The sequence below is a fragment of the Gavialis gangeticus genome, unplaced genomic scaffold, assembly GCF_001723915.1.
Source record: "Gavialis gangeticus isolate Ggan-Ray unplaced genomic scaffold, GavGan_comp1, whole genome shotgun sequence".
NCBI lineage: Eukaryota > Metazoa > Chordata > Crocodylia > Gavialidae > Gavialis > Gavialis gangeticus.
In genome coordinates, this window is record NW_017729022.1 from 36,362,458 (window position 1) to 36,375,241 (window position 12,784).

A 12,784-nucleotide genomic window follows, 5' to 3' on the forward strand; every position below is an offset into this window, starting at 1 on the left:
AAAATCGTTAACAGTTATCATAAAAGCCTGCAGTTCATTTACATGGTATAAGACATCTTTCACACAAGAAACTGCAAAGGAACTGGTACTGAAACATACCAGCAAGCCATGACTCAAAGTACTCATAAGTAGTATATATACCCCACAAGATGTGTTCTTATAACCGAACCTAACTGCAATGAAAGAAAGAAAGTTTTAACATCATATTCAGTTGTAATCTCTTAAACCAGTTTCCATTTATTCATTCTAAACAAATACCTGAGTTTCTCTCTTATTTGTTCCGTCTTCTGAATCAGACTGGTGCTCCTGTTCATTTTCATCGCTCTGAAATCAAGAAAGAGAGACAAAAAATATTTTGGAATGCTGCTGAGAACTTTAAAGCATTTTATACTTGTACATCTGTGGTCAATCTATTTGCCTTAATGTTCGCATAAAAGCAACAGAGGGACATGTAATTAAAATTCCTCAAGAATTTTGCACGAAGTAAACGGAGAATTCAAAAAGCCAATTAAACAGAAGGGCAGAAGCATTTAAAAACCAGAAGCAAATGTAAAAGGAAAAGTGGGATAAATACATTTGGTAAATTAAAATTCTTCCTTTTACAAACAAAATTTAAGTCACAGGGAGGGGAGAAGGATAGTAAAGAGTTAATTCTGTTCACATTTAATTGTAAATACATAGTATTTTGTAGAGTTCAGTTTTCACACATTAAATGTAGGCAGATTAGAGAGAGAATTTTGTTCCATCCTGTTCTTGATAATTTGCTTGTGTTAGAAGTGTTAACAAGGATTGCTTCAAAATATCTTGCATCAATATATTCACATCACATTTACATACTTATTCAAATGAATATGAAAGATTCTGAAGTTATTTAATGGTTTAAATATCAGTCTAAAATGACAGCTTCAGAAGAGTTAATATGATAAATCAACATGGAACAGTATCAGGGCTTTTATTCATTCTTCCTACTCTCAGTGTGAAAAGTTTTTGTTTTTGGGGTTTTTTTTTAAGTACAATCCAAACATGTTCATATAGGGATGCAGGGGATTTGTTTTGAGATCTAAAGCAGGAAATTTAAGACAACGAGCCTATGACACTTTTGGGGCACCTGTGCAAACGCTTGTGCTGAAGCGCCAGGTGCTTTTAAAAATGCCCAGTGCTGGAGCCCATGCATTTTTATAAATGGCAAAATGCATGTCAGCACTGAGAAAATGGTGGCAGTGCACTTTTGAACTAAAACACAAAGGTGTTTTAGTTCTAAAGCCTGCTGCCGCCATTTTCTCAGCACCAACACACAGTTCGCCATTTACACAAATGCATGCAATACAGTGCCAGGTGTATCAGCTTACATGCCCCACAGACTCAATTAATCTCCGGTCTGTTGGAGCAGACAAATGTATGTGTATAAATGCCCCTGAATTCTACCTTGGTAACATACTATTAGTAATTATTTCTATTTTAGAACTGCTTGATTGAATTGCCCCATTATGCCAGCATTGCACAAAACCAAGAGATTCTGTATTTATTTCACTTTTACTTAATAAATCACAGACAGATTCTACACTAGGAACATCCCCATTTACAAAATGGTTATTAAACAAGGGGGTTGGATTAAACTGTCACCATCTATTTCTACCACTTATCCTATGACTTCGTTTTCTTGAATCTCTTACAAGATAGCCAAAGGCTCCCTGAAAGCCCCCACGCTGAGGTGAAGCAGTTTTCCTTGATTATTTAATGACAAGTTCAGAGTCGTAGCAGATTAAAAAGATGTGATTTTCCCTAACTATGCTGATTCTGGTTTGTACCCATCACACGATAATAATTTAAGGTTTTACATTTCTTTATAATATAGTTTCAAATCAATTTACCTAGCTGGTCTTACACCAGCACGTAACTTTTTAAAGAAGAAATTAAAAGTTTTGACATAGGTAATCCATCCCATGATGATATCCTTCCTGATTTTTTTCTATGAAGAATAGAAAATAATAAAGCACACTACTCTACATCGCTCCCTATTCTACTGGTTTTAAATGCATCAGAACCATCATGCATTGGAGAGAGAGATTCCTTTCTGACCCTTGCAAGTGACTGGCAAAAACTCTGAAACACGGGATTTTATTCTAATGCAATTTAATGTAGTTTCTATATTGCTTGTATAATACAGGTATAAAATTAATAGTTTGGGCACTTTCTTTCTTACATCTTGAGTCCAAAAGGGAACTCCGGTAGACCTTCGTTTTTCTCTCGGCCGTCGCCTGTCTCTTATTGATTTAGTCTGCGATTTATCTTCTTCCTTTTCTTCTTCTTTCTTCCCTCCTTCTGTTAAGAACAACACTTTAAGTACAGTATAGAAATCACCTAATCTTCAGAAACCCTAAATCAGCATCTGCCAAGATACAGATAATATTTTAGCCATTTTAAGACTGCTTATATAAAACTCAGCTTACAACACAGGTTCATAACATATTATTCTATATACCGCTTGACTGGCATAATAAATGTTTTGTAGTTACCAATTGCTGCCATACATCTTACCTCAGCCACCGAAGCAAAATATTTCAGTATAAAGAAATATTCTGAGGCTGATCTAGACCTTAGCTCCAAAATTCAACTTTGAATTTTGTATAACTTGTTATCACAATGAATAACAAGCGATTAAAACAAAACAATCCTCTTTCTCTTGCTCAGTTTCCTCCATTAAAATATATCCTCCATAGCAATCCTGCGGGGTTTTTTTTCCCTTATTCAAATAAGGAATTAATTTTATTAATTCAGCATTTGCTTTGATGCAACCTCTTGGGTTTTAAGGCTGACCACCCACCTCCTCTTTCCCTCCAAAAGCTTTCACATAATTTGGATATTTAATATCCAAATTATGTGCAGGGCTGTACTAGCACAGGACAATCTCCTGCTATCAAAAATGTTTACTAGTCTGCTACCTTTTTTATCAACACATTCAAAGGCAGACACTGTAACAAGCCCTACACTAACTTGTTTATTTCTGTCATCGCAATCTTCAGGCCTAAAAAATGAAGCAAAAATAAGAGAAAAAGAAGGGAATATTCATGGAGAAAGCACATTTATGAAATTAGGTATTGGATTTTGCATACCTTAAATAATTTTTCTCCCACCAAAAACTCATTTATATAGTACCTACACAGCGCTTACATATGAGAATATTCTTATTTGAGTATAGAAAGAGTACCAAGAATAGGACTATGTAATTGTGGAAACCCAAACCAAATCCAGAACTGCTTCATGACAGAGGGAAATAACACCCAGTATACTGCTAGTCACTGCCTGAAAGCTACTACAAGTAACAGCTTTAGAAAATACTGATCCTTGAGAGTTTAAGATTATTTCAAAGTTTACAGCTGAGTAAAACGAATAGATCATCTACTCTGACCTATATACCACAAATATATATTCCTATTCATATTCATCCAGCTTCCCCAATATTAACGGCAATAATTTAGGTTAGATTAAAGGATTTCAGTCCTCAGGAAACTAATGTGCTGTATCTCAGAGACACAAAAAGGAAACGGCCATGAATGCCCAAAATCCTGGTGGCAGGGAACTGGCTGGGCAAACGTCCAGAGAATCCTAGCAGATGACTCATACTGTAGCAGAGCTCCCAGGCTGAATGTAGCTTGGGAGTAGTTAACTCACGGCCTGCAGGCTCCTGTTACCTTTACTGCCTCAGTACCCTGTGCTTAACCCCACTGCCTGCTCCTGCTGCCCTCAGTACCTCCCCGACTCCATTCTGCTGGGCTCCCCTCCTTTCTCCAACTTTTGCTTCCTGCTGCTTCCCTCTGGCTGCTCACAAGTTGGACAGCCCTGCTCTACAGGGAGGCAGAAACCCTCAAGATCACCATCAACCTGACTGGGAGGGAATTCTTTCCCAATCTCAAATCTGGCAATAAGTCAGTTTGAACCTTAGCATAAGAAAAGACACCAGAAAAGCACGTAAAAGGATCCTCTATCACTGCAGAGCATCTGCCCTCTCTAGTGGTACGTACTAACCTGTATCTCACCCTGATGCTGCAGAAACTAACAAAAGTCCCAAATACAAGAGGCCAATCATGCACCGGAGAAAAATTCCCTCCCGACCTTTGCAGGTGACTGGCAAAATCTCTGAAACACTGTATTTGATTATAACAAGTATCTTAATGCAACTCTACAAGTGTTACAAGCACAGGGAAGGCAACGCAGAATTCCCTTTAACTCTCTGTGGCTCTGGAAGGGACAGCATGAACAGATTTGAACTCCAAAGTCAGAAAAGACATTACCATCCAACACTGACCCACCCCTCCCCCAAAAAAATGAGAGAATTTCTCCCAGAAGCTGGATTAAGTGGCAGTAGATACCTTACCTCACAGCTCATGTTACATAGGACAGTAGCTTTCAAACTGTGTTCTGTGGAACCCTGGGGTTCAGCACAGATCATCAGGGGTTCCCATTAGGATTGGGGGCAATGGCAGCTACCACTGTCATGCTAGGTCACCTGGCTCCATATCAGCTCTCCCAAGCTGTGGAGCCAGGTGTAGGGGTTCCACAGCAGAAGAGGTGATATGAAAGGGTTCTATGATTTTAGGAAGTTTGAAAACCACTAATGCAGGACATACTACCTTCTTTGGAGAGACGCATGGCCCTTTGGTAATTATGGGGAAAAGAGTCAAAACATAGCAGACCTACCTCTCTCGTTTTCCTTTTTTCCGCTTCTGGAATAGGCAGAAGTTATACCTATAAGGCTGTTTGGTCTGTTTAGTTGGCTTGAAGTAGAAAGAGAGCTAGTGGATGTGGAAAGTGAAGAGGTGGATGATGAAGTAGTTGAAGCTGTAGTTGAAGTTGGTCTATAGCGATGATAGGGCTGTTCGGCAGAAAAAAAAAAAATCAGTATCAATTACCAGAGATTAAAGGCCATTAATGAAAACAGCCACGATATTAAGACATTGAAGTAAAAGATTTATATCATACACACTTTAATGCTATCATAGGGTACCTGTACATGAGCAGGAAGGCTGCTCCGAGGTACTGTAATTACAGTGCACCAGAGCAGACTCAATTAATCGAGTCTGCTGGATTGTGGTAATTATCAGGCTCCAGCCAGCATGTCTTCTGTATTAACATCCCTGCGCTTCAAAATGGCAGTGGGGGCGCGTTATTTAAAGTTCATCCAACATTGCCATTTTGAAGCATGGGGATGCTAATACACGAGATGCTCCAGGCACTTTAATTAGAGTGGCTCTCAGAGACTCTCTAATTAAAGTTCCACCCCCACAAGCACAGATAAAAATGCCCATATATTAAGGTGAATATCAAATTCATTAACTAAAAGAGTGAGATACCTCTTCACTAGTTCTGGAATATCTTTGTCTATAATCATCATCTTTAGTTTCTGATTCCTTCTTATCCTCCTGCTTTTCTTTATCTTGTTTTTCTTTCTCCTCCTTCTCTTTTTCTTCATTTTCCTGTTCTCTGGTTCGTGTAGGACGACTTCTTCCTATAGTTTTTTCAGCTTCTTGAAGATCAGTTAATGTTACACCCTGTAGGGAAACAACAAAAAAAGCAATATTTCTAAGTTACTTACATTTTTGCTACTATTGATGAACACTGTGCATAAAATAAATACTGTGCATCAGGTGTACTTTAAAGAAGTTGGGTTATAGAAAGAATCTACTCTGCAATTCTTATCTATTGACCTTTCCCGAATTTCTGCAGTCATTTTTTTTCCCCACCTTCAGCATCTGGTTGTTGAGTCATAGTTCATGTTGCGCACATCTGCAGTACAATTTTCAGATATCTTGTACCTCATTCATGGAGAGCATTTAGAAAAACCTATCCAACTTCCTTTCAAAATCACTGTGAGCATCACTAATGATTCAGATAAAGTCAGTGAAAAATGCAGCTAGAGTCACAGATCATCACTGGGATATGTGGATGGTTTTACTGAATACAATCAGGACAATTTCTCTGCAACATCCCCAAAAAAACATGACAACAGAACCCAATACAATCTTCTCAAAGGGTTTCTTGATAGGCTAAAAAGGCTAAAAAAAATGTTTCATGTTACCTTGAAGATAAAATTACTTACAGCTACAGTACACTGTCTATGACTGGGAAATGAAACATCTCAATGAAAAGCACTTTTTCCTCTGAGTTTCAGTCAGTCTGTCTCACTGAAATCCTAGTGATAAAACTATGGCTCTTCCAGTTTTATGAAAGGCTGCGTCCAGCACTAGGGAAGATAAGCATTTCCCACAACAGATAGTGTCAACGGGTGCGTACGCACATACCAAGTCGAAAAAGTAGGCGAAGGTGACTTAACTAAGTCTACTTAAGTTAATCCATGCTGAAGTGTACACACATACAGCTGCTTGACATGGTGGAAGCCATCGTGTGAGCTAAGTCAACTTAACTAATGTGACTTGAGATAATACAGCTTGGAGGTGTTTTATCTTGTGCCTCATTCAAGTCAACTCTACTCCACATGAGTGTACGCTCAGAAAGTTAACATGACTTTAAAAAGTTAAGATGGCTTAACTGTCAGAAAGTTAGCATGTATGTATGCACCCAACTATTTTTAGCCTCTACTCAAGTCATCAACTTCTGCCATTGACTCTTACTCTTAATCAAGTTCTTTCACAGAGAAGATTAGGGTAGTGCAACTATAACCTTCTTATATTTATAGATTCCCTTGACATTAGGTAATCTGGTTATGAGCCCCTCAATGTAAAAGAAATGTCCTTGTTATATTTGGTTATTTCTCCCTAGCTGTAGATTAGATAAAATCTTACTGAATATTTTCAGTCTATCAGAAGACCCCACGGATGTGTCATTCTTTGCTGTTTCTTCTTAGTAGACTTAAAGTGTAATAGCAGGCAGTTGCCTGACTGCCTTGAGAACAACAATGAACTGAATTATCTATTTGTAAGTGTTCAGTACAAACATGAGAAAACTGGAAAGGTTATAGAGGGGAAATGCACAATGATTTATTCAATAAATTGATGACTCCCAGGTGTGCACACATGCATGTCTTACTATGAGCGATACATCACACCAGAACATATAAATTAGTGGCTAAACCATTTTAAGGATTAGATCAGAGGTAACTGGCCGCAGTTCAGGCCAGACGAACACAGTTTGCAGTAACCAGGAAACAGATCAGAGTGCTAACAAAGACTGTCAGAGCTCAAAATGAGAGGTGGCACTGGCAACCTCATTAAAGAGCTGCACAAAACTTTGGCGCTGTTAGGCTGCAGGTCGTTCCTGGATGTCCAAAGAGAATTTCCTCCCTCCTCATCTGGATAACTAACTTGAACATTTCTCTTTGAAATGGAACTTGTCAGTTACCCACATCTTTGTCACATTAGTCCAGGGACTATGAAGACCTCTTAGAAAGTGAAGGAAATACAGACTTCAGCATCTATTTCTCAACTAGCACAGCAGAAGTCCACAGAACAGAACAGTTGCCAATAAGTATCCTTGTAGAACTCTAAGCTTTGGTTTTAAAAGTCAAAATAACTTGGGAAACTATGATATGGGCACAGTTTCATAGTTGTTATGGGCTAGAAGGGACCTTACAGATCACTGGGTCCAGCACTCCTGCACTTGGGCAGGAAAGGCTGGGATCAGATGACCCCAGCAAGATGGGCATCAAGACTTTTTTGAAGATTGCCAGGATGGATGTTATATTGCTGCATGTGCAATCCAAGGCCTCATTACTACATTTATCAGGTAGAGAAAAGGAACTCCAGTAACTGGAGTTCTTAAAGATGCACTGCCTACATACCTGTTGGCCACAAATGTGTACGTTCCACACCCTAACACTTTGGCCAAACCCTTTACTGGTACTAGTACAGCAAAGACCTTTACTGGTACTAGTACAGCAAAGAATAAGTATACTCCAGCCCCATGTCCCTTCGCTATCCTTTGTCAAATGAAGTATGCAGGAAAGGAAACTGTTCTCTTCAGTTTCCTTTCAGCTGCAGAATCTTGACTTCATTTCACTGATAAAAAGTGGAACAAGTGCAGATTCAAATGACTGAACAACAGTAGTAGTGGAGTGATGTTGTAGCCATGATGGTGTAGGAAGTACGAGCGAGGCAAGGATTTTTGTGGGTAATCTCTTTTATTTAACCAGCTGTATGTTTGGGAGAGAGAAGTTTTTGGGCACAAGGCACCCTTCTTCATATCTGAGAAAGGAGGAGACAGCTTGAGCTGGGATGGAAAGGATTTCAAGAAGTCACCTGGGTCCAGCCTCTACTCAAGGCAGGATCGTCCCTGATTAAACCATTCCAGTAAAGTGTCTGTATATCACAGGATTGAACAAAGCAGCATATAAATCTCAAAGAACTCCAGTTACTGGCAAGTAATCCTTTTTTCTTCAAGAAATTATTCAAATACACATTGCTAGCTAGATGTCTCCAAAGCAATGCCCAGACGCATCTAAGAGTGGTCTTGAAGTCCTCTATGCAAACAATGGTTAACTCTTGAAGGCTTCCATGATGAAACAATGCTTAGCCAACACTTGGATTAAGGTCCAAGTAGCTTCTCTACAGATACTACCTATGGTAACACCACAAAAGGAAGGTGATAGAGGTGGTCTGAACTTTATTGGAGCGGGCCTACTCTGACAGAGCAAAAATCCAAAGTCTCTGGGTTAAGACTAAAAGGCACAGAACTATCTAGCTATAAATGTGAACAAGCAGAGACTAGAACAGGGGTCAGCAACCCCCGGCACGCATGCTGAGCATGGCGCACATGGCCATTTTGCTCAGCACACCACCACCAGCCCAGGCTCTAAGCAGCTGCTGCTAGCTACGGAGCCCAGGCTGCTTCCAGGAGGCAGCTGGGAGGCTGCAAGCCCTGCTGCAAGCAGACAGGGCTCCGTGGGCCGGCTGCAGCTGGGAGACTGCAAACAGCTGCTCTGGGGGCATGTCAGCACTCCAGCACCTTCCAAAAAACATTGTGGTTTTTTCTGCGCTGCGACCAAAAAACATTGCCTACCCCTGGACTAGAAGGTGGGAAGGCTGGGCTCAGGGAAGCAGCAAGATAGAACCCAGAAGAGCATTTGCATTATTTGCAGAGCTTCTTTGGGCTTCTTAGGGGCTTCAAAGAGCAGGAGTCCAAGTGCCCATGACAAAAGGCCAGAATGCTCTGTTATGGTTGACACTCCAGAAAATACAGAGAATCTGGGTCTAGCCTTAGAAAGTGAGGGGTATCTAGCTCCAGTCATCTTAGAGTTGTCCTGGAGAGCTTCAACATGTGAAGGTTTTGTTTTAGCAATAACTGCTTCATACGTAGGGAAGCCCTTGCCTTCTAGGGGGACCTTGTCGCTTGCAGCCTTTCCTCCTAATGACTGCTGTGGAAATGGACTGTACTACTGAGAACCATCTTGATTAAAAAACTGCCATTCAGAAAGGATCATTCCAAAAGGCTCTACAGCCCAACAGTAGAGTCACCACAGAGAAGATAACACACTTATACAGCCAAAAGTCATACTGGGCCAGCAAGGCTTGACAGTTGGCAATCTGAAATGGGAGGGTGGATGAGGAATATGACGCATATGCCCAGAAACTAGCCTTTTAGGTCCCTTATCTCAAGTACTAGTATGGTGTGCTGTAAGCAGGTCCTTTATCATTTTATGTATTGCAAACCACCAAGCAAACTTGGGTCTCTAGCAAAATAAACAGAACAAAACAAAAATTCTTCATCTTCTCCAGACTTTAGGAAAAGAGCGATTTTCTGCTCTGGCTTTTTCCCAGCACAGCAGTTTGGCTTTTCCTCCTTGCAAGCTGTTCTCTCAAAACCTGCCCCGTCTGCTCCCTCCTCTGGGTTTTAAGCTCCCAGTTCCTTCATTAGCAGAATGTTCCACAGCTGAACATCCTTAACAGGGCTGGCTGACCCTTCTTATACCTTAATCTTTTCATTCACTGCAAACACTCATCTCAATGGGCAAACTGTTCTTACTCCTGTCTGTCCTTTTCTCCATACTGAGACAGAAAGACTGGTATATACCAGATCAGCCAAGCCATTTCTGGGATAGCAGCACTGAAGGAAATGGTTAGCTCTGACAACCCGAGCTCTAATGAATAAATCACTGATTTCCCAAGAAGGAAAAGTTTGTTTGGCTTTTCAGGTCTTGGCCTTGAGCCATCTGCAGACGGTGCACTTATTAGGAATGTTTGCTTTGCCAAGGCAGAACAAGCAGTGCAAACATCCATCCGAGGCTGAATTAACTCCAAGGCAAGATGGGCATACTTGAGCCCCTGTGATACAGGCAGAGATGGTCAATTCACAGACCATCCCAAATAAGAAAGGTACAGATATAAAGGTAACGAGGGACTGAAAAAACCCACCTCGCTAGACAAAACACTGCCTACCTTGTGATATCAGAAAAAAGCAAGAGGAGAGCAACAAGACATCTTTTTCTGGCTCAAAGGCTGTGAGGCTTTTCCTCATTACAAAGTGTAGGGAAGAGTGCAAGAAAACAAAATTAGACAAAGGCGGCAGGAAATATAACTTACTGTTGTTGGGAAAAAAGGGTACAACTGTTACAGTAGGGGAAAAATGCTGCCTGAAAACATGGGACAGTATCACTCCACTTCAGTTAAACAACTCAGAGTACTAAGGAGCAGGAAGTAAATGCTGCCCCCACCCAAATGGGGAGGCCAGGCCAGAGAGCACTCTACAGGTACTGCGCTTTGCTGAGTTTTCTGCTAAAGGCTCAGGGAGTAAGAGTCACTGAATTGTCAGGAATGGGTTCTGGGCAATTATCTGAAAAGTCATTTCTATTTTAGAATTCACTTAAATCCAGTCTCCAATACAGTAAAGAGGTTAACCTTCAATGCATAATGGAAGGCCCATCTTTTCTGCTGACCTTTTTGGGGAGGACAAAAAGACTAATTTGGCACTTATTTGATTTATAGTGGGAAGAACACTCATTATATTAGGTAAATTACATATCACTGTACCCAGCAGTTTGGCCCTTTAGGTTTTTATAAGTGGAAAAACAATGAAGATGTACCTGTGTAGATCTTCTGGACTGTCTTGCTTGCCTGGATCGAGCTTTTCTTTGGGACTCAGACTCTTCATCCCGAACAGGAGTGAGGTATGATCTGAAGAGTTAATTATGATCAAAATCAGTAATCATTGATACCTGCAAAACATTATACAACCATAGAAAATGGGCAATAATATGATGATAGCGATAAGAAAAAGAGGAGAGTTTCCCAAACTAAATGGCACATTATTATTTATGTGGTGTACACATTCTCTCACACTTGCACACTTTGAAATTTCTAAAAGCACAGAATTTTCCTTCTGAATTAATCTTGTCAAATATTTACAGTCAGATAATTTTTAAGCATATCACTAACACCTCACCCAACTCACATAGTCAGCACCTACACCAATCAGTTAAAATTTTACTTATAATAGAATAGTAAAATGAGTCTCGAAACCATTTATTTTTTTGGTACGCTACCAGTCTGCCAAAACAATGGTAGAAAAGGGAGAGCCTCCAATCCTCAGCAAATCTTACATACAAGCAAACAACAGGTTCAGGTTGACAGCACTTGACATACATTTTATATGTTAAAAAAGCTAAATATGTGGCTATTACAGGAAAAGCCCTAGCATACCTAGTACTCTGTCAGAATATAAAAACTGAAGTAGATGACTACTCAGTAAATGCATCTGGAAAACCAAAATTTAGCACATACTGTAGCAGCACCATTAGCAAGCAAAGCAGTTTCATAGGGCTTCACTGTTCCCAAGACTACAGTCTACTTTAATTATAATAGCAACTGAATAGCCACTTTTCAATACTATCACAGTTCATGATTATTTTTTATAAAAGCAATAAATTATATCAACATCCAGCACAATGAGCTTCCAACTAATAAGCTTTTAGCCACATTGCCAGGCAAATCAGAACTGAACATTCTGCCGCACTGGCCAATGATCATCCCTACAAAAAAAAGATGTAAAAACTTACAGCATACTTGTTGGTTTCTTTTGTGCCTGTTTTCATTTCTTTTGTGTTTTTTTAAATACAGGCTAGCCAGAAGTATGCTATGAAACCACAAAGGAAAAAGAAAGATTTAAGTTTTCAGCATTCCTTTAAAAGATACAGCCCCGTGTATAAATTTGAGTTCTCTCTCAAATAAAGATGCATTTTTAATTCTGAGCCTTTAGTTTTCAGACCTGAAGGGCAAATCGTGAAACCAAGGAGCAATACTTACGTTTGGATAGTCCAGGTTTTCTATAGCAAGGACAGGGCAATGTGTAGAAACAGAGCCATAAGTACTAGGGCTGTGAGACGCTTTGGTAGTCAATTAGATTTGAAGGAGATCTGGCCCTTCAAATTCAGGGACTGAATCTCTGAATCTGAATTAAGTCAAATCAGGTGACTAATTAAAAGCTCCAAATCAATTTGAAGCATCTGAATTGATTCAGAAAAGCTTCAGAAAAGATTCGGCCACTTTGGAGATTTAGCCATAGACTAAACAGGCAGCTAACAGCTGCCTCCAGCTGGTAAGTCTGTTGGGGTTGGGAGACAGGGAAGGGAAGGGAAGGGACATGGGGGGAGGGAGGGACAGGATGCGGCAAGCTGCCCAGCCAGGGCAGGAGGGCACGTTAACTTGGGGAGGGGGGCGGGGGTGGAATGTGGGTGTGGCAGCATTGGGAGCAGGAGCTCTGCCCTACTGCCGCTTGCCCAGCTGAGGCGCGGGGGTGGGGAGGGCGGGATGCAGGTGCGGCTTGCTCCAAACAGAAG

General features: G+C 40.5%; 1 protein-coding gene across 3 annotated transcripts in view; it reads right to left on the bottom strand.

The window, feature by feature from the left end:
• The window catches only part of PPP1R12A (protein phosphatase 1 regulatory subunit 12A), a 247,779-nt gene that overhangs the window by 65,877 nt on the left and 169,118 nt on the right, over nt 1-12,784 (bottom strand). For all 3 annotated transcript variants that reach the window (XM_019514786.1, XM_019514783.1, XM_019514785.1), the window contains 5 exons: nt 11,033-11,123; nt 5,352-5,549; nt 4,699-4,873; nt 2,204-2,322; nt 259-324 (listed from right to left, as the gene is read on the bottom strand). In XM_019514786.1, the coding sequence (XP_019370331.1) occupies nt 259-324; nt 2,204-2,322; nt 4,699-4,873; nt 5,352-5,549; nt 11,033-11,123 (649 nt within the window). The remainder of the gene's footprint in view (nt 1-258; nt 325-2,203; nt 2,323-4,698; nt 4,874-5,351; nt 5,550-11,032; nt 11,124-12,784) is intronic.